At 40.3% G+C, this 27526-nt stretch overlaps 1 protein-coding gene across 2 annotated transcripts in view; it reads left to right on the forward strand.

Moving 5' to 3' along the window:
- LOC149829436 (putative uncharacterized protein YDL057W) overlaps positions 1–27526 on the forward strand; it is a 91086-nt gene that overhangs the window by 21402 nt on the left and 42158 nt on the right. For both annotated transcript variants that reach the window (XM_090015941.1, XM_090015940.1), the window contains exon 3: positions 1388–1470. In XM_090015941.1, coding sequence (XP_089872067.1) covers positions 1388–1470 — 83 coding nt within the window. The remainder of the gene's footprint in view (positions 1–1387; positions 1471–27526) is intronic.

Raw genomic sequence — 27526 nt, forward strand, 5'->3', positions numbered from 1 at the left:
CTATTGGGATTAGGTTTTGAGTCAAGGGCATTTTTGTCCTTGACTCAAAGAGCCATTGGGAACTCCCAACGGCTAGAAGGGAGCTTCTCACTCCCTTCCTTTGTGTATAAATATGAGGATCTCTCCCCTTTGTAAGCTATGCATTTTATTGATAAAAATATTTATTTTTAAGATTGTTGTTTAGCCCTTAGTGGCCCTTTGTGCTTGAACCCATTTTGGGTTGTGTGAGTGATCCTCTTGTCTCTTGTGAGTGAACCCTACTGGGTTGTGATTTGTGAGATTACTCTCATTTCATTACAAAAACTACAAGTTATTTCCTGCTCTAGAATTATGATATTGGTGCCTTGTGCAATAAGAAGAGGAAATAGTTCCATATTTGGGAAACAGTGGCTTTCCTTAGCTTGGTGGTTGACTTGGAAGGAGAGGGATAGAAGGATTTCTGAATACTCAGCAGATTACATGATGATTATAATATGTTAGAGGATATAAAGTGTCTTCTCTTGTAGTGGGTGAAAGATAAAAAGGAGGGGAGTTGGGGGGAGAGAGTGTTGGGGAGTCAAGATTTGGCCTGTTGGGGGTGCAGATTAGGCCCAAGGGGATTGTCATAATTTCAGTTTTTTGGTGATGAGACGTCATCATTCTTGTTTTATGCTATTCTTTTATTCAATGAATTTATTCTTCTTAAAAAATTTAAATTTAAGAAGGTCCATATGAAGGCCATTTTTTGATAGACATTCGATAAGCGAAAAACAAGAAAAGATATAGTATGTAATGTGGATACAAGGGGTTTATATGTTGAAAAGGACAACAGTGCAATGTTTAAATAAATTTTCCACAAAGATGTGCAACCATCTGATTTTTCCCTTTGATGATATTGTTGAATTTGTGATCTGTAATTATTCTAACTTTTTTGAAAGAATAAGGTATTAGAAAGTGACCATCGTGAAGTTATCTATTATTCAATTTGTTACTTCTCATATTTTGAATATTGAAATGTTACTAAATCTTTTTGAGTGGCTGATTTACTTAGTGTTGGTATTTACTCACGTTTAAATACAGACAAACCGCCCCCCAGGATTAGAGAACTAGCCGTGCTGGCTCAGCCTGCCGTACTTATGGTCGCTGTCCTAGCAGCGTAAAACTCTGTGGGGTTACCCCTTGCCCCCAGGGAGTCGCCACGCTTTGGCTTGTGCAAGGGGTGACACCCATGAGATTTGAACCTAGACCGCCTGCCTAGTGGCCTAGGCCCCATCCCATTACGCCAAACTCCTTTGGGGCAGTATTCTTTTAAGTGATACATATGAAATCATGATTATTTTCCACAAATGCGCACAAACACATGCATGATTTTTTGATCTATTTTGTAAGCTCTTGTAATGTTTCTCAGGAACAAAAGACACTTCTGAACCTTGCTGATTCTCTAACAAGAGAAGGTATCAGTGCCTTCCGATTTGATTTTTCTGGAAACGGGTAAGCTAAGCATTCTTGTGGCCCTTTTCATAATTTTGTTTGGATTGTTCACGGATGTCGCCATGCATTTTTATATAGTGACATAGATAGAACGGAGAAGGTTCTGAATGTGTAACTAGAAGCATGTTGTTTAAGGGGGAAGTGGCTATGATAGGATCATAGGTCATGATGCATAGATAGATGAACCAATGGAAGAAACATGACCTGATATGAAATACATAATTTGTTGAAATAAAAAAAATTCAAAAGAAGGGTAAAAAATGAACATTCTTGTCATTATGTTGTATCACAGGCCTTTTCTGCATTTGTGACACTAATATGTGCATTATAGTTTATTGCATAAGCTTTTATGTGTTATGATCAGCTTAACTTTATTGTTTTAAATTTTTTATGTTTCAATGGTCTCCCATCTTAACATGATTGCTACTTTTTACAAGTTTCTTTCTATAATATCTGTTATTCTAGGCACTTGAAAAAATATTCCTGCATGATATTGTGAACTTCCTAGCTCATCTGTGTGAGTGGGAGGATGCATTGGTATTGCGAGCCAGACTGCTATGAAAGTTGTAATTTCTGTAATGAAACTAGAAAGAGAGTGCAAGTGGGTGCCTCTTATGGGCATATAAGAATACAATGACATACACTATCATGACCACTTTTGGGTCAATACAAAACACAATCACACAAGTCACTTAGGGACTGAAACAAAGAGTAAAAAATATAGATATTATTGAGAACAAATGCTTGAAAAAGCATTGAATTTACAAGAGGGGGAATACCTCTATTTATACACAAATACACACACCATAGAGCCATTGAGACCTTCCCAATGGCTAGAAATAGAGCTGTTGGGGAGGTCCCAACAACTCTATGGGTCTATTACCTAAATGCCCTCAAGTACTAAATTATAAAAATAAAAGAAAAAACTATTGTGCCCCTAATGGGCACAACCTAACAATAATGTAAAAAAATTGGAATACCCTTAAAGGGTATTTCTTATTACAACACTATAAATACTAATATATATATAATGCTACAACATAACACACCCCTTCAAACTTACATTTGGATCATCGAAAGTTTGTCAAGTAAGAAGTGAAACAAGGGAGAAGGAAGCATCTTAGTTAAGAAGTTACTTAATTGAAATTTTGATGCTACATATGGTAAGATGATAGTCTTCTTAAGATACTCTTCACGAACATAGTGACAATCCATCTCAATATGCTTGGTCCTTTCATGAAATATGTGATTGCCAGCGATGTAGATGGTGCTTTTATTATCACAACATAACCTTGAGGGTGACTGCATATAGACTCCATGTCTTCTAGCAATTTTCTCAACCACACGATTTCAGATGTTGTGGTAGTCATAACACAATACTCAGCTTCAGTTGATGACATAGATACTTTTTGCTGTTTTTTGCATTTCCAGATTACTAGTGAGTCATCTTTAAATACACAAAAACCGATAGTTGAACATTTATCATTGGGATACCCTCCCTAGTCAGAATCAGTATAGGCAATTAAGTCAAGTGGGGAGGAAGAAAATAATAAAATTCCTTTAGAAACAAAAATTTATAAATATCTAATAATGCACATAATAACACTCATATGCATAGTTATAAGAGTGTTGAAATTGACTTGTTGTATGCACTGTGTGAGAAATGTCAGGTCTAGTAATGGTTAAATTAGTAAGAGCTCCAATTATTTGGCGGTAAGGAATGAGGTCATCCAAGGGTGTACTATCATATATCTTCATTTTTGCATTAATCATTCTAGGAGTGTTCACCATTTTTTCATCTATATTTTTAGACCTATCAATGATGTCATTAGCAAAGTTAGTAAATAATCACGTGCAAAGTTTTCAATCTCAATCCCTAAAAAGTATCTAAGAAAACCTAGATTGATTATTTTAAAATTTTGTTTTAAGATAGTTTTAATAAAGCTAACTCCATGTTTGTCCCCTCCAGTGATGATTATATCATCAACATAGAGAAGAAAGATAACAACACCTCATTGGATTTCTTAATAAACATAGCAGTGTTAATATAACAGGATTTAAAATCAAGTTTAACCATAACAAAACTAAATCGATCATACCAGGTCTTAGAAGCCTATTTTAAACCATGTAGAGCCTTGTTTAACTGAAGAACCTTTCCTTTAGTAATTTCATATCCTGGTGGGGGATCCATACAAACTTCTTATTTCAACTCACCATCACCATTTAAGAATACATTTTTGACATATATCTGAAAAATGAGCAAATTCCTAACGACAACTATGGATATGAGAGTTCTAATTGATGTCATTCTAGCTATTGACACAAATGTTTCACCGTAGTCTATACCATATTCTTGTGCATAACCCTTGGCTACTAACCTAGCCTTATATCATTCTAAGGAGCCATCACTCTTAGTTTTTACCTTGTATATCCACCTGCAACCTATGTACTTTTTTTCATGTGGAAGATTTGTTATTTTCTATGTTAGATTTTTCCAAAGCCTCAAGTTCAATGTCCATGGCATTTATCCACTCAGGATGTTTTTGGGCTTGTTTATATGTAGTAGGTTCATAAAAGATGAAACTCTCTCTCTCCCTTTGTTTTCTATTTTTTTTGAAACTCTTCCAAATGTTGATTTTTTTCAAAATTTTGCTAAAAAAGAACTCTTAGTCTCTCAAATCCTCTTGAACTCTTCCATAGGTGTTTAAGGGCTCTTTCAAGAGTCTTAAACAAGCCTCAAAATAAATTTTCGGAATTGCATTAAATTAATTTATTATTTCTTTAATATTAAATTACAAATAAATTTTCAAAAGTTTCCAAAAATTACCAAATTAATGTTGGAGTCTTCTTAACATAAATAAACCCCAATTTAATGGTTTTTGATGAATTTAAAGTTAGAAAAATCGTTGGGCATGAATTTGAATCCGGATCCGGATCCAAGATCCAAATTCATATCCGAAATTCAAATGGGTTTTAAACTGGATCAAATCCAGATTAATATGGGTCTAGGATAGGGTCTAAATCCATATTAATTTGGATCAAATCCCTCAGATCTGGTCCGGTCCAAGTCCGAATCTAAACTGATAAACTGCTCAATTTTTGAAAAAATGCGATTTTTGGGCCAACCGTAGCTCGAATGTAGAAAAGTAAAATATTGTTGCGCTCAGACTTTCGAGACGCATCCAACGACATGTAACACGAATATCAAATTCCGAATTTCGCCAGAAAATAACCTGAATTTCGCTTGAATTTAAAGGTAAAAAATAAAACTCTTTATCTCGCTTCGATTGGCTCGTTTAGACCTAGTTGATGAGACCTGTGTCAAAGCCAGACTAAAAAACATCAATTTAAAATCGAAGTTCAAACTATTTTTCTCCCAGACTTAGCCAAATTTTCAAAAATTTCAAATTTAACTAAATATGAAAATACGTGAAATTACATCCCTACCCCTTTAAAATAATTTCGTCTTTGAAATTAGAACGTACCGAATAAGTGTAGGTATACATCTAAAACATAAAAAATTAGAAAAGTTATACCTCGATCGATCCTACACTCTTAGGATTGATCTCGAATACAATAAATACAATTATACAAGCATATTACAATTTCTTAGTTCATATTACAAAAATTAAGAAATAAACAATAAATACATAAGAAATTCACATACTTTCATAAAAGTACCTCGTAGCCTTACTAGTGAAGGAGATTGCTCTGGAGTACGAGGCACGACTTGCTCTCATTCTTAGATATGGTTCACTTACCAAAAGGGAAAATTTTGGTATAAAAGATGATAGAATATAAGATTTTATGGTGGTCTCTGATACCAAACCTGTAACGACCCCAACTCATATCCGTTAAAAAGTGCGGAATTTTTTTTAAAGCAAGTGCGGAAACAATCTCAAAGACCCGGGGCATTTACAGTTAAATACCCCCACCCCCACCACAAGGGATCTTATACTCATCTTTGGTACCAAACCAAATCAAATCAAACTTTATTTATTCAAATGTATACAGTTTAAGACATAATTCATTAAAACTAAAGAAAGCAAAAGAAAAGACAAAGGAAAGTGCCACGCAGTTCAAAGAATCTACCCTATAGTCGTGTGGTCCCCTCGTGACTCTTCTCATAAGCATGTCACCCCACTAGGCATTTGAGGCTGCGAAAAATACAAAAAGTAGGGTGTCAAAATCCAAAGAATTCCGCGTATGAATTTCTCTAATGAAACAAATAAGCATAAAGAACACAGATAAGATTAATGCAATAATTTAGAGGTATGCAATTATGACAAATTCATAATTCGATTAAGCATTCATGCATTAGAGACAATTATTAAGCATGAAGAAACATTTAATAAATAACAGAGATCATCCTTTTAAGCAATACAACCATTTAACATGTACTAGGGAACAAGATCATGCATCCACCAACATTTAACAATTAAGGAAACAGGTAAACATGCATGATCTAATGCATAACAGTAATATACATGGCTTCAGTGCAATGTATGAGTAAATTATTACCTCTTATTAGAATTTATTTTCATATGCATGTCCTTATTAAATACACACAATTTAAGTTTCTCTTTTTAATTATCATTGCCCACGGATACACTAAACAGGTAAAATCCTCGAGGTCAAGTTAGGTTCCCAGGGTAGCTTATCACACAATTTGTATTATATTACTCGGTTCCAAACTTAGCCCTCGATCGATATCAGGAAACAACACGATTTATCAGAACATTAAAAATCAGCATGTAATGTCGATGACACCATGAAAATCAGCATCCACTGGTGCCACTTTCTTGGTATACTAAAACAATAGCTGTGTCTACACACCACCTCTAGGCAAAGTATCAGACTCTCCCTAAAACCGTGGTCAAGAGAAAGAACCTCAATATCGGGTTCAGTGGCAACAATAATGCACACGGAGTTTTTGTATCTTATTGGTTTCTTCAAAACCGCAACTCCAAGAGTCATGTACTTTCGACGAGACATCTTAGAAAGTACATTACACTGTTCTTTTATTTTTATTAGATTATTATTATCTCATTTCTTTAATTTGCAATTCAACATGCAAATAAAGGCAACGACTCGCATCTACCTCTGCGAGAGCCATCACGGGGCCACCGCCCGCGGAATAACATAGAACAGTGCAACAACATTAATGCAATTTTTTCGATGCATTTAAAATAAATAAAGAAGGAGCAAACCAAGGCTGGAGGCCCACCGGGCCCACGATGATTCTTTTCGATCATTGATGCACCATATGCAAAAATCATAACATGCCATATATGCAATGATGTCATCATGTTTTTCAATGCACATTCATATATGTCAATCTAACAATGTGCATAAAACAATAATAGTCATGTGCATGATATACCACCTTCATATGCATGTGTTAAGTATTCATGTGCATGTACGTTTATGTAACCATTTTGCAAAAATGCTTCCATTCATGAGAGCTAAATTTAAAAGAAAAATGAACATTCCTTTGTCCGCAAACCATGTCTCGTCTCATGTAATCACACGTGTACTTAAATTAACCTACATGTAGTACAATGCTTGAAGGAAGTCACAACAAGTTAAGCACATGAAAATCTTTTATTCCCGGCATGAATCAAAACTCCAATTAGGCTGCAACAAACATATAATCAATATAAAAGTTTCCAATAAACTAGGCCAGCACCATAGAAATGAAACACATTCATTTATTTTTCTTTTTTTTGAATAAGAATAGGCCAGCACCACTTGTCACGGCTACCAAGGTCTGGCAGTCAGTCGAGACCAACTTGGCTGGCTGCCAGCCACACCAACCACTCATAATTTAAAAGTTTTATTTAAAACTTGCTTTTAAAAAAAGAAGTTTCTTGAGTGGAGGCTGCTGCCCAATAGTCCTGGTAGGAGCCATGGGATCAAGGCTCTGGCCCAAGCTGGCCAGAGTCCAGACTGCTGCCTAACATATACTATTTAATATATATATATATATATATATTTCTGAAAATTACAAGGCATAGCCCCAGTCGAGCCAACTCGGCTGGGGTCGAGATGACCTTGCACAGGTCGGACCTGTGCAGGTCTGGCAGGGTCCTCTCTATCGCCACTTAGGGGACTGTCAGGCCAGCCCCAAGCCTGACAGTTAATGTACAGGCCCGTACAATAAACTGCCAGGGCCTACCAGCTAGCCCCAATGCATTCTAGAAGAAACAGACTTCAAAGGAAGTCTCTCTCTTTTTTTTTTTTGAACCACCGAGCCTGCCCAGTCAGGCCTGGTAAACCAGGCCTGATGGGACTCGGTTACACATGGGCAGGTCTGGCCAAATCTGGCCAGACCACATGGCCCAAATGGGAACTTAACCAATACATTTTTTTTTCTCTTCAAGAAATCTGGCCCAGAATTTGATCTATTCTCACTTAGACCGCGAACATACCATCATGGAAAGAATATCAGGCCATTGATCCCTTAATGAGCCTAATCTCAAACTCGAGCCCAGTCTCGTACACTTTGATTTCAATTAAATGAACATCACGGTTAGAAAAAGTAAACTATACATGGTGTCACGGCAGACTTGGACAAAATTTTAAATCTAAGCATTTAGCAACATACATTCCATATGCATTCCTAAATAGCTATATGTGCACATGATCATGGGTAATAACCACAAGCATTATGCACACACACAGATTCATACGGTGATCATGCCACTATTTAGGAGAAATACATGCTGAAAATCAGAAACACCATACATGCATCCCACAATTCTACATAGATATCAATCTAACATAATCAAGCACTACACGTGCTCGCTGGACCATGATAAAAATCTGTTTCAACAAGAAAAAAGCATGTACAGAAATTTTTATGTGAGGAAAGATCGGACGAATCTCAAGTACATCCATGAGAATCGATAACCACCAAAAGAAACATCTAAATAAGCATGTCTACTACCAATAAAAATTCTGTTTTAGCATATACAAAATTTTTATTTCATGAAAGAGTGAAAATAATTAAGAACACAACCATGGAAGAAGATCTACGCATCCTCCTCCATGTGTTTTTACGAAAACATAGATTTAAACACTCTTTCCATGAATTTTCATCAAATTATTGCATGAAAATCTAATTTATATCAATTTCTAACTTGATTCAAGAGAGAAAACCCGTACCATGAATAAAAACTTGAAGAAAAACTATGGATGTTGAAAAACGTGGGTAAATGGTTGGAGATAGCCCAAACTCCTCTTCCTCCTTTTTCCTGCCTTTTTCTCACTTTATCTCTCCTTTTTTTCCTTCTCTTTCTCTTTTGTCTATCTTTTTTGGGGTCTTTTATAGGCCCCATAGAGGAGGTCGCCCCTCTCTTTTTCTCTGACCCTCTCTAAGAGAGTTTCCAAAAGATGAAGCTCTCTCTCTCCCTTTGTTTTCTATTTTTTTTTTAAACTCTTCCAAATGTTGACTTTTTTCAAAATTTTACTGAAAAAGAACTCTTAGTCTCTCAAATCCTCTTGAACTCTTCCATAGGTGTTTAAGGGCTCTTTCAAGAGTCTTAAACAAACCTCAAAATAAATTTTCGGAATTGCATTAAATTAATTAATTATTTATTTAATATTAAATTACAAATAAATTTGGAGAAAAGTGGCTAAGGAGGTATTGGGTGAGTCTAAAGGCGGTGCACCACTAGGTAAGGATACATCATGGTGGAACGAGGATGTCAAATTAGCTATTAAGGTTAAAAGAGAGTGTTATAGAAATCTAAGTAAGAGTCGTGATAATGAGAATTTGGAGAAGTATATGATAGCAAAGAAGGAAGCTAAAAAAGTAGTTCGAAACGCAAGGGCTAAGGTATATAAGGAGGTTTATGACAAGTTGGATACCAAAGAAGGCGAGAATGATATTTATAGGCTTGCGAAGATGAGAGATAGGAAATCGAGGGTTTTGGGTATGGTTAGATGTATCAAAGATGAAACGCAAAGGGTTTTAGTCAAAGATGAGGAGATTAAGGAGAGATGAAAAGATTATTTTGATAAGCTATTTAATGATAGTCATGCTCTAGATCTTGGAGACTTCTCCATTCCTTTTCATGAGATAAATCGTGACTTCATGCGCAAGATTCAAAAGAAAGAAATTGCAGAGGCTTTGAAGAAAATGAAATCAAGAAGGGCAGTTGGCCCAGATGGTATACCTATCGAGGCTTGGAAATGCTTGGGAGAGAAAGGTTTAGAATGGTTGACAAATCTTTTTAACTTGATTTGGCGAACAAATAAGATGCCTAATGAGTGGAGGAAGAGTACTTTGGTGCCTTTATATAAGAATAAGGGTGATATACAAGATTGCACAAACTATCGTGGTATAAAACTCATGAGTCATACTATGAAACTTTGGGAGAGGGTGATTGAGTCTTGGTTGAGGAAGGTTGTCATGATATCGGAGAATCAATTTGGTTTTATGCCTGGAAGATCAACTATGGAAGCTATACATCTTCTTAGACAACTTATTGAAAGATATAGAGAGAGGAACAAAGATTTGCATATGGTTTTTATTGATTTAGAGAAGGCATACGATAGAGTACCTAGGGACGTTCTCTGGTGGACAATGATGAAGAAAGGTGTTTCTCTCAAGTACATTAGTATAATTAAAGATATGTATGAAGGAGTAGTAACCAATGTCCGCACTTGTGGAGGGGTGACAACCAATTTTCCGATAACGGTTGGGTTACATCAAGGATCTGCTTTAAGCCATTTCCTATTTGCGATAGTGATGGATGAGCTTACGAGATCAATTCAAGAAAATGTACCGTGGTGTATGTTGTTTGCTGATGATATTGTTTTGATTGATGAGTCTAGAGCTGGGGTTAATGCTAAGTTAGAATTATGGAGACAGACATTGGAAGCTAGAGGTTTTAAGTTGAATAACAGTAAGACTGAATATATGGAATGTCGGTTTAGTAAGCAACGAAGTAGTGATGAGAGTGTAGTGAAGCTTGGTGAGCAAGAAATACCGGTGAATGATTATTTCAAATATTTGGGATCCATCATTCAAAAGTATGAAGAAATTGATGAAGATGTAAATCATAGGATAAAGGTTGGGTGAATGAAATAAAAAGTGCAGAGTGTTGTGCGATCGTAGAATGCCATTGGGGTTGAAGGGAAAGTTTTATAGGACGACTATTAGGCCCGCTTTACTATATGGTACGGAATGTTGGGCTGCCAAGAGACATCATATTCAAAAAATGAGTGTAGCTGAGATGCGGATGCTTAGATGGATGTGTGGAAATACAATAAAAGATAAGATTCGGAACGAAGAGATACGTAAGAAGGTAGGTGTTGCACCCATTGAAAATAAGATGCGAGAGAATCGTTTACGGTGGTTTGGGCATATTCGGCGAAGGCCTAATGATGCTCCAGTTAGAAGGTTGGAGAAATGGGAAAATATATTAGTTAAAAGAGGTCGGGGTAGGCCTAGGAAGACTTGGATGGAGATGATAGGAAAGGATATGAATGCTTTGAACCTCACCGGGGACATGGCATTTGATAGAAATGATTGGAGGAAAAGGATTCATGTGGAAGACCCAAAATGAATTTCTTTTTTTGGTTCATATCGCTGACCCCAATTGTTTTGGGATGAAGGCGTAGTTGTTGTTGTTGTGTATTAAATTACAAATAAATTTTCAAAAGTTTTCAAAAATTATCAAATTAATGTTGGAGGCTTCGTAACATAAATAAACCTTAATATAAAGGTTTTGATGAATTTAAAGTTAGAAAAATCGTTGGGCATGAATTTGAATCTGGATTTGGATCCAAGATCCAAATTCATATCCGAAATTCAAATGGGTTTTAAACTGGATCAAATCCAGATTAATATGGGTTTAGGATAGGGTCCAAATCCATATTAATTTGGATCAAATCCCTCAGATCTGATCCGATCCAAGTCCGAATTCGAACCGACAAAATGCTTAATTTTTGAAAAAATGCGATTTTTGGGCCAATCGTAGTCCGAATGTAGAAAAGTAAAATAGCGTTGCGGTCAAAATTCCGAGACGCATGCAACGACATATAACACGAATATCAAATTTTGAATTTTGCCAGAAAATAACCTGAATTTCGCTTGAATTTAAAGGTAAAAAATAAAACTCTTTATCTCGCTTCGATTAGCTCGTTTAGACCTTGTTGATGAGACCTGGGTCAAGCCCAGACTCAAAAACATCAATCTAAAATCGAGGTTCAAACTATTTTTCTCCCAGATTTAGGCAAATTTTCGAAAATCTCAAATTTAACTAAGTGTGAAAATACGTGACATTATATGTGTGGACTGCCGCAATAACCCCCCCCCCCCTCCCTCCCCCCCCAAAAAAAAAATCAAGTTTCGTTCGGATCCCTTCTTGGGATGTTGCTTCTGAAAACCTTAAATTACAAATTTGGGGGTTTTCATATTCATGTTACCGGGTGGAGTTTGATGGCTGCCGGGAACCCCAAATCGGCAGATTTGGGGATTTCGGTTGCTTCGAAAAATCTGAATGATATAGAGATTTTCAAATAGTAACAAGAGGTTTCCGGTTTATAATAAAGGGAGTTTACAATTTATGAGTCTCGAATTTCGGATTAAGAAAGGGGTGGGTGTGGAGTTAAGGTGCCGGAAATCCCAAATCTTCGATTTGGGGATTTCGTTTTTTTTTGACAGTGAGGTTTTAGGTTTTTAATTAAGGAGGGGTCATGAGGGTTGTAGGAAACCCCAAATCGATCGATTTGGGGATTCCGACTGTCAAAAAAAAAATTCATAGGGGTTTTGGTTTCGGATTACAAGGGATTTCGGGTTCCGACTGCCATGGAAAAAAAATGGTGTTGTAATCTTGTTGAAATTCTAATAGAGTTATGCATATTACATTCTTGCCTATATAGTTGTAAAGTGTATGCCTAACTCCTGTTACTAAAAATAAATTGCCGGTACTGAGAATTCTTCTTTCACAGACTATGGCTTAATCTAATTAATTTTCCCTGCATAAATTAATATTAGTTACAAATTTATTTCTCATGTTGGCTGAAGGTAAAGTGTGGTACAGTGTTCGATAAACTTTGTGCTTGTTAAAGAATCGCAGGTTTTGAAAGTTGATGCTCCAGTAGTACTTGTTAAACTTTGTTCCATGTTTAAGTTACCTCAAATTCTAAATTTGAAATACTCAGACTATACCATGCCTTAAGTAGTTCTGAAATTGAATTACTCTGGCTATACATGTTCAAATTGGTCTCTATTGCGGTAAGTTCTAAAATGGAAATAATGGTTACTCATAGATATGCATTCTAGCCATAAAGCCTGTTCAATTGTAAGATCTCGTGTTTTCGGATCTTAGTCAATTCATGAAAACTTTGAAATTTGGCTAAGTCTGGTAAGAAAATCGTTTGAGGCTCGAGTTTTAGACCGAGGTCTTAGAGTTTGGGTTTGACCCAAGTCTCATCAACAAGGTCTAGACAAGCCAATCGAAGTGTGGCAAAGGGTTTTAATTTCAACTTTTAAATTCAAGCGAAATTCAAGCAACGTTCGGGTTATTTTCGGGCGAAATTCAGAATTTGATATTCATGTAATATATCATTGGATGCGTCTCGAAATTCTGAGTGCAATGGTATTTTACTTTTTCAAATCTGAGTTCCGGTTGGCCCAGAAATCACGTTTTTCTAAAATTTTAGCAGTTTGTTAAAACGGATCCGAGATTGGATCAGATTTCATTCAAGGTGTAGGATCCAAATTTTTATGGATTTGGGTCCTAGTTAGGTCCTATAAAAATCTGGAGTTGATATAAGTCTTAATCCAAATTGGTGTATGAGTATGGGTTTGGATCTTGGATCTTGGATCTTGGATCTTGGATCCGAATCCGATCCAAATCCAAGCTCAACATTTTTATGACTTTAAATTCAGCTGGGAGCTTTAAATTGGGGTTATTAGCATATAAAAAGTCTCCATGGTCAACATCACCAATTTTGGGAACCTTTGAATACCTAATAATAAGTAAATTCAAAAAAATAAATTTATTAATTTAATGATTTTTATTAATTTCGGGATTTGGGTTAAGAGGGTTTAGGGTTAACCCTATTCCCTAATTAAAAGGGGTATAGAGGTTTCCATACCTTTTAGGAAAGGTAGGTCAAAAAGTCAACAAAATATTGTTAGAGAGGAGTCCAAAAAAAAAAAACATCTGGAAACTCCCTAAAGAGAGAGACCCAATTCTGGAAACTCTCTAAAGAGTTTCCAGCTATTAATAAGAGGAGGGGGGGGGGCAGCCCTTCTCCCTTATTTGGCTGTAGAGAAAAAAAAAAGAGAAGAAACAGGAAAAAGAGGGGAGAGAAGAAGAAGAGAGAGAGAGAGAGGGGGGAGAAAGAAAGGAAGAGTGAAGGAGGTAGAAGAAGAAGGTTGGAGGCATCGGAGCTCAGCCCAAACACCTTCCACAACCTCTATTCTTTTTTTTCCAAAAAGGTACGGGGACTCCTTGAAACGAAAGAGACATAGGGTAAAGATTGGATTTTTCTTGCATCTTTTGATGGAAATCCATAGAGGAACAGTGGACCCTCGATTTCCACTGTTACCCATCCACATATGTTGTATTTTTGTTGTTTCAGAAAAATAAATAAACAAACAAACAGAGCTAGATGATAGATCTATTAAACAGTTTTTTTTGTAGCCTGTATGCTGTCATTTTTGACAGCATACACAGGTCCAAACTGGACCTGTGTACATGCTGTTGGACCCAGCCGACAGGGTCGGCTGGGCTGGGTATTTTCTTTTTTAAAAAAAAGTATATGCATTAATCAAAAATCAGTTTTTTTTCGTATCATGTATGTTGTTGTTTTGACAGCATACACAAGCTCAAACTGGACCTGTGTACATGTTGTTGGACCCAGTCGACAGGGTCGGCTGGGCTGGGCATTGTCCTTTCAAAAAAAAAAAACAGAAAAATCAGTTTTTGCGTAATTAGTTGTGCTGTTGTTTTTGAGAGCATACACAGGTCCAAACTGGACCTGTGTACATGCTGTTGGACCCAGCCGACAAGGTCGGCTGGGGCTGGGTGTGTTCCTTTCAAATATATATATATATATGAAGTAATTAAATAGAGGTTTTCGAAATCTGTTTTGCTGTCGTTTTTGACAGCATACACAGGTCCAAACTGGACCTGTGTATACGCTGTTGAGCCCAGCCAGCAAGGTCGGTTGGACTGGGCATGGCTGAAAAAAATGAAATTTTGGAAACCTGTTTTATTTTGGGTTTCGGCTGTTGGTTGGCTACTGCCAGCTGTTGGCCGAGCCGACAGGCCCAGCCAAGTGCTTGGCTGGGTGTGTGGTTGGTTTTGGCAGGACTGGGGCAGGCTCAGTCGACCCAATCAGTGGGATGCTGGCCTGGGCCTTGGCTTTGAGAAAGATTTATTTATATTATATACAAAAATAAATTTCTGTATAGGTGGGGCTTCCTGACAGCATACACAGGCCCAAACTGGGCCTGTGAATATTCTGTCAGACCCAGCCAACAGGGTCGGCTGAGATTAATATTTTCACATACATATATATATGTATGTATATATATATATGTATATATAAACAGGGATGTTAACATATGGCTCCCCTTTTTGTAATACGTTTCCGGACAGCATACACAGTCCCTGTTTTGGGCCAGTGTATATGCTGTCACATCCAGCCGATAGCGTCGGCTGGGCTGGGCTGTTAATTATAAAATTTCTCTCACAATTGGAAATTGTATCATGTTAGTAACATACGTGTGTTAGCTTATGAAAACAGGGCTTGGTTCTGTGATTGGTAAAGTTAAAATTCTAATCTCTTGATGCATGATAAATTTTGAGCGTGAATTATGTACCTATATTTTTATTTCTCTATATGTTAGGAATTGAAGTGGTTTACATGTCTGTTGGAACATGCTTACACATTGATGAACTTGACGTGTGTTGTTGCATATACATAAATACATGAATGCTTCTTTGTCCATCTCAATACGAATCATGGTTAGAAGCATATGTAGTAATGATTGTATAAAGATGCATGCATGCACATACCATGCTTATGCTCAAGAAAAGGGGTATAATGTGGGCAGTTCAATTTGCATATGAGAATGTCATATTTTCATGTTCATTATCAATGGATTAATTTGGTACATATATGACTATACCTTGCAGGCATGTTAATACCACTGCATACATTACATATGATTATGATTCTTGCATTAGTGCTTCGGTGATCAAAATGAATCATCGAGGGTTTGGTAAACCCGAGCTATGGAAATGTTTTCCCTTACTCATTTCAATGCATTGCAAGATCATGCTTATTTAATATTTCAGCTTTATTGCACTGTTTTATATGTTTCCACAGGCCAGAGTCCTGTGATGGCTCTCGCGAGGTAGATGCGAGCTTTTATCTTTCTTTTTGCATATGATGTTGCACAACTTAAGAAATTAATTTTTAATAAAAATTAATAATAAAGCACAGTGTAATATACCTTTTGGGATCACTCATCTGAAGAATGAGGATCTTCGAAATCCGGTCTTGGGGAGACTGTTAGGATACAAAATTCCGTGTGCTTAATTTTGGTCCCCTGAACCCGATATTGAGGTTTCTTTTCCTGGCCACGGTTTTAGGGAGAGTCCGCCACTTTACCTGGAGGTGGTGCGTTTTGACACAGCTGTTGTTTTTTGTACCAAGGAAGTGGCACTTGTGGGCGTGGGGTGTCCCTTGTGTCCCCGACATTAGATGTGGAGGTCTAATGTTCCGAAGGTGATTCGGTCGAGGGCTAAGTTGAAACCCAGTAATAAAATATAAAATTGTGTGCTAAGCTACCCTGGGAACCTAACTTGACCTCGGGGTTTGTACTCGTTTGGTGTATCCGCGGGCAACGGTAATTAAAAAGAGAAACTTAAAGTTGTATGCATTTAATAGGGCATGCATAAGGAAACAAAAGACTTAAATGGAAGAAAATAAAATGATTCATGCATTTAACAAAAGACATGCATTTTCCTGTTATGCATTAGATCATGCATACTTTAATGGTTCCCTTAATCACTACATGATGGTAAGTGTTGAATGTTTAATTCTTGTTGCATGCTGAAGTTAGTACATGTTACTGCTTTACTGTCTTTGCATGTTTAGCATTTATGATTGTTGCATGAATAAATTCCCAAATGCTATAAACGGTCTTGCATGTATTTCCTTCAATTGTTGCATGATATCTTATCTTAACTCTTTATCTCATTTGTTTCATTGAGAAGTAGCTGTGCTCAGGATTTCGATTCTGACACCCTACTTCATTGGTTTTTCGCAGGAACAGGTGATCAGTGAAGTCGACAGCTACTGCGAGGGCGCGGGAGTCACAATGAGTTTTGACAGTTTCCTTTTTGGACAGAGTGGCTCTTTATTTTGGTTTTTCAGTCTAGTGTTTTTGTCATTTATTTTTATCAGTGGTTACGTTACCTTCTGTTGAGTCAAACACTTTATTTTTGAGATTAGTTCTTAATTCATGAATAAAGGTATTGGTTAGTTTATAGATGTTAATTGCAAGTTCTTTTGTGGTTTATGGCTATCCAGTTGGAATTGGAACTGTGAGGACCCCGGGTCTCTGGGAAGTTTTCCGTACTGTTTAAAAAAAAAAAATTCGCATTTTCAAAGGGGATGAGTTGTGGTCGTTACAGTTCCATGTTGAAGTTAGTACCTGTTCCTGCGAAAAAGCAATGAAGTAGGGTGTCAGAATCGAAATCCTGAGCATAGTTACTTCTCAATGAAACAAGTGAGATAAAGAGTTAAAATAAAATATCATGCAACAATTGAAGGAAATACATGCAAGACCGTTTATAGCATTTGGGAATTTATTCATGCAACAAACATATGCTTTTAACTATGATTCGTATTGAGATGGACAAAGGAGCATTCATGTATTTATGTATATGCAACAACACACGTCAAGTTCATCAATGTGTAAGCATGTTCCAACAGACATGTAAACCACTTCAATTCCTAACATATAGAGAAATAAAAATACAGGTACATAATTCATGCTCAAAATTTATCATGCATCAAGAGATTAGAATTTTAACTTTACTAATCACACAACCAGGCTCTGTTTTCATAAGCTAACACACTTATGTTACTAACATGATACAATTTCCAATTGTGAGAGAAGTTTTATAATTAACAGCCCAGCCCAGCCGACCCTATCGGCTGGATGTGACAGCATATACACAGGCCCAAAACAGAGACTGTGTATGCTGTCCGGAAACGTATTACAAAAAGGGGAGCCATATGTTAACTTTCCTGTTTTTATATATATATATATATACATACATACATACATATATATGTATGTGAAAATATTAATCCCAGCCCAGCCCAGCCCAGCCGACTGGGTCTGACAGAATATTCACAAGCCCAGTTTGGGCATGTGTATGCTGTCAGGAAGCCCCACCTATACAGAAATTTATTTCTGTATAGAATATAAATAAATCTTTCTCAAAGCCAAGGCCCAGGCCAGCACCCCATTGATTGGGTCGACTGGGCCTGCCCCAGTCCTGCCAAAACCAACCACACACCCAGCCAAGCACTTGGCTGGGCCTGTCGGCTCGGCCAACAACTGGCAGTCAGCCGAGTGCCACTCGGCTGGCTGCCAGCCAGCCAACCAACAGCCGAAACCCAAAATAAAACAGGTTTCCAAAATTTCATTTTTTTCAGCCATGCCCAGTCCAGCCGACCTTGCTGGCTGGGCTAACAGCGTATACACAGGTCCAGTTTGGACCTGTGTATGCTGTCAAAAACCACAGCAAAACGGATTTCGAAAACCGCTATTTAATTACTTCATATATATATATATATTTTTGAAAGGAACACACCCAGCCCCAGCCGACCCTGTCGGCTGGGTCCAACGGCATGTACACAGGTCTAGTTTGGACCTGTGTATGCTGTCAAAAACAACAACACAACTGATTACGCAAAAACTGATTTTTCTGTTTTTTTTTTTTGAAAGGACAATGCCCAGCCCAGCCGACCCTGTCGGCTGGGTCCAACAACATGTACACAGGTCCAGTTTGGGCCTGTGTATGCTGTCAAAACAACATACATGATACAAAAAAAAACTGATTTTTGATTAATGCATTTACTTTTTTTTTTAAAAGAAAATACCCAGCCCAGCCGACCCTGTCGGCTGGGTCCAACAGCATGTACACAGGTCCAGTTTGGACCTGTGTATGCTGTAAAAAACGACAGCATACAGGCTACAAAAAAAACTGTTTAATAGATCTATCATCTACCTCTGTTTGTTTGTTTATTTATTTTTCTGAAACAATAAAAATACAACATATGTGGATGGGTAACAGTGGAAATCGAGGGTCCACTGTTCCTCTATGGATTTCCATCAAAAGATGCATGGAAAATCCAATCTTTACCCTATGTCTCATTCGTTTCAAGGAGTACCCGTACCTTTTTGAAAAAAAAAGAATAGAGGCTGTGGAAGGTGTTTGGGCTGAGCTCCGATGCCTCCAACCTTCTTCTTCTACCTCCTTCACTCTTCCTTTCTTTCTCCCCTCTCTCTTCTTCTTCTCTTCCCTCTTTTTCTTGTTTCTTCTCTTTTTTTTTCTCTACAGCCAAATGAGGGAGAAGGGCTGCCGCCCCCCCCTCCTCTTATTAATAGCTGGAAACTCTTTAGAGAGTTTCCAGAATTGGGTCTCTCTCTTTAGGGAGTTTCCAGATGTTTTTTTTTTGGACTCCTCTCTAACAATATTTTGTTGACTTTTTGACCTACCTTTCCTAAAAGGTATGGAAACCTCTATACCCCTTTTAATTAGGGAAGATGGTTAACCCTAAACCCTCTTAACCCAAATCCCGAAATTAATAAAAATCATTAAATTAATAAATTTATTTTTTTGAATTTACTTATTATTAGGTATTCAAAGGTTCCCAAAATTGGTCATGTTGACCATGAAGACTTTTTATATGCTAATAACCCCAATTTAAAGCTCCCAGCTGAATTTAAAGTCATAAAAATGTTGAGCTTGGATTTGGATCGGATCCAAGATCCAAGATCCAAACCCCTACTCATACACTAATTTGGATTAAGACTTATATCAAATCCAGATTTTTATAGGACCTAACTAGGACCCAAATCCATAAAAATTTGGATCCTACACCTTGAATGAAATCCGATCCAATCTCGGATCCGTTTTAACAAACTGCTAAAATTTTAGAAAAACGTGATTTCTGGGCCTACCGGAACTCAGATTTGAAAAAGTAAAATACGATTGCGCTCAGAATTTTGAGACGCATCCAATGATATATTACATGAATATCAAATTCTGAATTTCGCCAGAAAATAACCCGAACGTTGCTTGAATTTCGCTTGAATTTAAAAGTTGAAATTAAAACTCTTTGCCACACTTCGATTGGCTTGTCTAGACCTTGTTGATGAGACTTGGGTCAAACCCAAACTCTAAGACCTCGGTCTAAAACTCGAGCCTCAAACGATTTTCTTACCAGACTTGGCCAAATTTCAAAGTTTTCATGAATTGACTAAGATACGAAAACACGAGATCTTACATCCCTACCCCCTTAAAAGAATTTCGTCCTCGAAATTAGAACATACCAAATAAAAGAGGGTAGTGTTGACGCATATCTGCCTCAGGCTCCCAAGTGCATTCATCTAGCTCATGATGCTGTCATCGCACCTTTACAAACAGAATCGTCCTACTGCGTAGTACCCTTTCCTGGTGTTCTACAATCTCTATCGGCTTCTCGTCCGTAGTTAAGTCAAGTTATACCTCGATCGCCTCATAGTGGATTACGTGTGAGGGGTCAGGTACGTACTTTCTCAACATCGAGACATGAAAAATATTGTGAATCTGCGAAAACTGAGGAAAAGCTACTCGATACGCAGTCTCTCCGACACGTCCAAGGACTTCGAAGGGTCCCACATACCTAGGACTCAATTTTCCTTTCTTTTAAAACCGGAAGATACTTTTCGTAGGCGAGATTCGAACAAACACGTGATCGCCTACCTCAAAACTGAGCTCTCTACGCCGCTGATCGGCATAACTCTTTTGCCTACTTTGAGCTGCAATCAACCTTTGCCGAATTAAACGCACCTGATCCGCATAGTGCTGGACGATTTCTGGAGACTCCATTGCTCTCACTCCAACCTCATCCCAACAAACCGAAGATCTACACGGTCGGCCATACAGTGCTTCATACGGGGCCATACCAATACTAGCATGAAAGCTATTGTTATAAGAAAACTCTGCAAGCTTCACATGTTTGTCCCAATCACCAGCCCAATCCAAAGCGCACACTCTCAACATATCCTCGAGCGTTTGAATCGTTCGTTCTGACTGCCCGTCTGTCTGCGGATGGAAAGCAGTGCTAAACTTCAAGGTAGTGCCTAGGGTTTTCTGAAGCTGGCGCCAAAATCGAGATGTGAACCTCGGATCCCGATCTAACACTATCGAACGAGGCACTCCGTGAAGCCTAACAATCTCCTCTACGTAGAGATCGGCCAAGCTTTCCAAGCTTTGACTAATCCTGATCGGAAGAAAATGAGCACTCTTTGTCAAACGATCCACAATCACCCATATGGCATCTCGTTGTCGTCGGGTCTTAGGCAGCCCTACGATGAAGTCCATTGAGATATCATCCCACTTCTATTCTGGAATCTCAAGAGGCTGCAAAAGTTCACCCGGTCTCTGGTGTTCAATCTTCACTTGCTGGCAAGTAAGACACTGAGATACGAACTCCGCGATGTCCCGTTTTATCCCATTCCACCAATAAGTCCTCTGAAGATCTTTGAACATCTTGGTGGAACCAGGGTGAACGGAATACTTCGACCTGTGAGCTTCACTCATCAACTCTTCCCGTAACGCTTTTGGAACCCACCATCGGTCTATGAACATGATGGTTCTGCCCTCCTCCCGGCGAAACTGTGCTTCTGGCTTCTGAGCGCTTTCGCACAACTTTTCAAAGTCTGGATCTTCTGATTGGAGTTCCTAAATTCGATCTATAATCTCTGGTCGTGCCTGCATCCCGGCACAAAGGATGCGTTCGAAGTCGTCAGAAAAAGGTTGCCATCGCACGAACTCCTCGACCAGATTCCAACTGCGTCCAATCAAGCTAGCTGCTGTGACTGACGCCTTTCTACTAAGTGCATCAGCCACCACATTCGCCTTACCCGGATGGTAAGCGATGGAGAAGTCGTAATCCTTTAGGAATTCCAACCACCTACGTTGCCTCAAATTCAAGTCCCTCTGGGTGAAGATATATTTGAGACTCTTGTGGTCGGACATGACCTCAAACGTTTCCCCATAAAGGTAGTGGCGCCAAATCTTCAGCGCATAAATTACTGCCGCTAATTCCAAGTCATGTGTGGGATAATTCTTCTCATGCACCTTTAGCTGTCGGGAAGCGTATGCTATGACCTTTCCATGCTGTATAAGAACACAACCCAGTCCAGTCCCCGACGCATCACTGAATACCACAAAACCACCCGTACCAGAAGGCAATGTCAAAACCGGCGCTGTGGTCAACCTCTTCTTTAACTCTTGAAAATTGTCTTCGCAGCGAGAGGACCACTCGAACTTCACTCCTTTCTGCAACAACCGAGTCATCGGAGCAGCTATACGCGAAAAATCCTGAATGAATCGACGATAATAACCCGCCAATCCCAAGAAACTTCTAATGTCTGTCACCGTCTTCGGTTGTTCCCATGACAAAACGGCTTCCACCTTGGCTGAATCAACCTCTACACCTCTCTCGGATATCACGTGACCAAGAAACATAACCCTATCGATCCAAAACTCACACTTTGAGAATTTAGCGTAAAGCTGATGTTCTCTCAGTGTCTGCAGCACGAGTCGCAAATGCTCTCGGTGATCTTCCACACTCTCCGAATATATCAGGATGTCATCTATGAACACGATGACAAAAGAATCCAGCCACAACCTGAAAACCCGATTCATCAGATCCTTAAATGCTGCAGGGGCATTTGTAAGTCCAAAGGACATCACTAGAAATTCATAACGCCCATATCTGGACCTGAACGCTGTCTTAAGAATATCTTTGGTTTTAATCCTCAGTTGATGATATCCCGAACGAAGATCGATTTTCTAGAACACCTTGGCCCTTCTCAACTGATCAAACAAATCATCGATCCTAGGCAAAGGGTACTTGTTCTTTACCGTTACTTGATTCAACATGCGGTATTCAATACAAAGTCGCATTGAACCATCCTTCTTCTTAACAAAGAGGACCGGGGCACCCTAAGGGGACACACTCGGTCTAATAAATCCTTTGTCAAGAAGCTCCTGCAACTGCTTTTTCAGTTCCCCTAACTCAGCCGGTGCCATGCGATACGGGGCGCGAGAGACAGGTGACGTACCAGGCACTAGCTCGATCGAGAACTCAATTTCTCGATGCGGAGGCAAACCCGGCAAATCCTCGGGAAAAACATTCGGAAATTCGCGGACAACATCTAACTGATCCAAGGGCGTCACCTGTTTGTCTTGAGCAGAAACACTGGCCAAGAATACCGTGCAACCCTTCTTATGGTACTTGGAAACCTTCAAAGCTGACACGATCCTCACCCCATCGGTCGGTCTCGTCGAATGACACAACAATGCAGACAATTTGGGGTGCTCCAAGATTACCTTCTTGCCCCGACACTGGAGGGTCGCATTATGCTTGGACAACCAGTCCATACCCAAGATGACATCATAAAATGTCATATCCAAAATGACCAAATCGGCAGACAACTCATGGCCTTCTATCACCACGCATACTGATGGGAAATACTTTCCGCATGAAGAGGATGCACCCATAGGTGACATCACATCAAGAGCCCTCTCGAGGCTAGATGGAACTAAATCAAGCAACTTTGCAAACGAGGAAGAAATAAAGCTGTGTGTTGCACCCGAATCAAACATAACACGTGCAAAGTGTTCGGCAACTAAGAATATACCTTCGATCAGATTAGCCTGATCATCCTGGGAGGTTGGTGTCGCCGCGTAGACCCGCCCATTGGTCTTGCGCTGACCCTGCTGCTGTTGAGGTCTCTGCTGATGTGGTTGCTGCGTCTGCCCACCCAGAACCGCAGGTTTGTTCGGACAGAAGGGGGCAATATGCCCTGGCTGTTGGCACTGGTAGCAGACCCCCTTGAACGATGGGCAAAAACCTAGTGGATGATTCTTGCCACATCTGCGACATGCCGGCTGGGCCTTCCCCTGTTGTCTCCGCGGCTGAGGTCGGCCCTGTTGCACGCCCTGCTGTCGCCCATCACGGGTCCGCTACTTCTTCCCGTTCTGCACCCCCCCTCCTGTTGGAGGATTCTTCCTGGTCCCGCCTGAAGAACCCCCTCCGTTGCCACCTTTCTTCTGAAAGCCACCTTTGGATCGTTCCCAGTCTTCGGTCAGTACGATGGCTGACTCGATCGCCTCGGCCAGGGTAGAGGGACGACCCCTGAGCACACGAGTCCGCAACCCATCATTTAGTCCGCGCACGAATTTAGCCGCCCTTGCCTTCTCATTCTTGAAGAGGGTTGGGCTATACTTCTCAAGGCTCCGGAACTTGGTAGTGTACTCCACGAGACTCATGGTCCCCTGAGTCAAATCGAAGAACTTTTGTTGCATCTGCTCCTCGGCCTAAGGGGGAAAGTATGCGTCCAGAAACTCCTCTCTGAACGTCTCCCAAGGAATCTCATCCCAATCGGCAAATTTCACCATTCGCAGGGTGTCCCACCAGTTCTTGGCATCGCCCTTCAAGCGGTACGTGCCAAAAGGTGTCTTTCTCTCCTCAAGGACAAGACGTCGAACACCCTCTCAATCTCCGCGACCCAGCTCTCGACAGCCTCTGGGTCTGCCTTTCCTGAAAAGGAAGGCGGGTCCAACTTCAGAAACCTTTCGAAAGAAACGCCGTCTGCGTTTGGAACAATATTGACCGGAGGGTCACGAGTCGCTGCCTGCGCGGCTGCCTGTGCCACTTGGGCCGTTTGTGCAGCTTGTGCCGCCTGGAGGTTCTGGGCCGCTTGCAGCGCCTGCGTTGTTTGTGTCGCCTGAGCCGTCATGGTCTCCGTCAGGGTATGAATGACCTCCATTATGAAATATCTTTGCTCCTGCCAGTTCGTGGGAGCAGCAGTAGAAGACGAAGTGCCTCTACGGGTATAATGCGACATCTACAATGCACATCCTTTTTCAAATTAGACCCTTATTGATACTACCCCCTTAGGGTTGATCACGAACAATAATCGTTCCCGTAATCACACCAGACTTTTAAATTCACACTAAAGAACATTGAACTATAATTACCATAATCACACAAAACTTATATAAATTAAGTAAAAGTATTAAACAACCATACCAGTGAAGAAGACTGCTCTGGAGGACGAGTCACAACTTGTTGACGCTTCAGGACAGGGCTCACATACCAATTATGAAAATTAAACACTCAAAGACAATAAAATTGCAAGTAATTGTGGTGGCTCTGATACCAAACCTGTAACGACCCCAAACTCATCCCCTTTGAAAATGCAGAATATTTTTTTTGAAAGGAACACACCCAGCCCCTGCCGACCCTGTCGGCTGGGTCCAACAGCATGTACACAGGTCCAGTTTGGACCTGTGTATGCTGTCAAAAACAACAGCACAACTGATTACACAAAAACTAATTTTTCTGTTTTTTTTTTTAAAGGACAATGCCCAGGGTCGGCTGGGTCCAACAACATGTACACAGGTCCAGTTTGGGCCTGTGTATGCTGTCAAAACAACAACATACATGATACGAAAAAAACTGATTTTTGATTAATGCATATATTTTTTTTTAAAAGAAAATACCTAGCCCAGCCGGCCCTGTCGGCTGGGTACCTGGGTTGGGTATTTTCTTTAAAAAAAAAAGTATATGCATTAATCAAAAATCAGTTTTTTTTCGTATCATGTATGTTGTTGTTTTGACAGCATACACAAGTCCAAACTGGACCTGTGTACATGCTGTTGGACCCAGCCGACAGGGTCGGCTGGGCTGGGTATTTTCTTAAAAAAAAAAGTAAATGCATTAATCAAAAATCAGTTTTTTTTCGTATCATGTATGCTGTTGTTTTGACAGCATACACAGGCCCAAACTGGACTTGTGTACATGTTGTTGGACCCAGCCGACAGGGTCGGCTGGGCTGGGCATTGTCCTTTCAAAAAAAAAAATAGAAAAATCAATTTTTGCGTAATCAATTGTGCTGTTGTTTTTGACAGCATACACAGGTCCAAACTGGACCTGTGTACATGCTGTTGGACCCATCCGATAGGGTCGGCTGGGGCTGGGTGTGTTCTTTTCAAAAACAAAAAAAAAATCCGCATTTTCAAAGGGGATGAGTTGGGGTCGTTACATCAATAGTATACTTGCAATTTAATTTAACAATAGTTACGTATTCAGTAATGGGTCTGCATATACCAGTATGCTTGAAACTTTTATTTATTCATGGATACGTATCCCAGTAATGAAATATGGATATAGCAGTTTCCTTGAAAGTTGTTTAGGAAGTAAGGTAGAATTGGTGGGTAGAATTCTGATGGGTTTACTGTCTATAGACATAGGTGTGTATTGGTAGGTCACCCAGTAACACCCACATCATACATGTATCCTGCTGTTTTGTGATGTAGTTTTTACACTTATGAATTCCAACAATGTAAAACCCTCTTTTTTTTTTCGAAAAAAAATTTGGAGCCTGGTCGGACCCAGACCCGGACCCGACCCGAACCCGTTAGGGTTGAAACACGAAGGGGCGGGGGTTTCTTTTAAACCCTCTTCACCCCCTCGCAACCGCGATCCTCCGTTTCCCTTCTGATAATAAAAAAATAGGGGAAACCCCTTTGGGGTTTCCCGATTCATGCCCTCCCCCGTGTCTTTAAGAGAACACACATGGGAGAGGCCTCTCTTAACGAAAGGCCTCCCCTCTCCCTACGCTCCTCCCCTCTCGCCTCCCTCTCGGCTCTGCCCTCTTCGCGTGCGACGCCGATCGACGATAGCGCTGCCTCCCTCACATCCCGCTCGTCGCCGCTGTGGCCGCCGCCGACCTCCTAGGTACGCCTTCACCTCTCCTCCTTTTTCCTTGCGGCCATCGACGACCTGAGCTGCGGGCGATCGCGTCGGCGACATCCTCGTCACCGTCTACTTGCTTTTCTCTCCCTGCTAACCCGTTACCCTCCTTGCATCGTCTCTCCCTCCCTGCGACGCATCCCAGCCATTGCCACTAGCGCTCGTTGTCGCTGTCAATCTCTTCAATCCAGCGGCTCCTTGCGAGACCTCTGAAGAAAACCCCTCTCTGTCTCCTGTCCCTGTTCGCTCTCGTAGCTGGGTTCTCCGGCAACACCGCCACCCCTATGCTGAGATCTCGAATGATCGCCCGACCAATCGATGACCCTCGCCTCCTGAGTCCCTCGTTGCCGCCAGCGTCTCTAGGCTCTCCCTTGTCGGTGGTCCTCGCAGGTAAGATCCTCGCTCATCTATCTTCTCCTCCGATTCCTCCCGTTCGGTAGGGGCCTGGACCCCTACCGATCGTGATGCTCCTCGGCAGCGGGGTCTCACCCCTGCCGCTCGGATCCACAGAGCGCAGGGGGAAGCCCTGCCTCTGTTTGTTCTTCTAGTAGGGGGCATAGCCCCCTACCTCCATTTGTTCTCCTGGTGGGGGGCGAAGCCCCCTCGCCTCTGTGTTAGTTTGTGGCAGGGTGCTCTGCCCCCTGTCTTGCCTCGGTTTTGGCTCTGACATGGGGCTCAGCCCCTGTCCCGCCTTGTGTTTGGGAATGAGGCTTTGCCCTCTGTCCTGCTTTATATTCTGACAGGGGGCATCGCCTCTGTCTTGCTTGTTTCGGTAGGGAACTCTGCCTCTCTTCTTCTCTTGTTTGTTCCAACAGGGGCTTGACGTTTGCCATGCCTCTGCCTCCTTTGTTGCTCCATAGGCAGCTCTTTGCCCCTGTTTGCAATAACAAAAGGTCGATAGGGGGCTTGGCCCCTATTGCTTTATGTCTTCCTTGCTGTTCGGCAAGGGTTGGGCCCTCTGGCGCCTTCT

The sequence above is a fragment of the Nuphar pumila genome, chromosome 8, assembly GCF_984573655.1.
Source record: "Nuphar pumila chromosome 8, dmNupPumi1.hap1.1, whole genome shotgun sequence".
Lineage (NCBI taxonomy): Eukaryota > Viridiplantae > Streptophyta > Magnoliopsida > Nymphaeales > Nymphaeaceae > Nuphar > Nuphar pumila.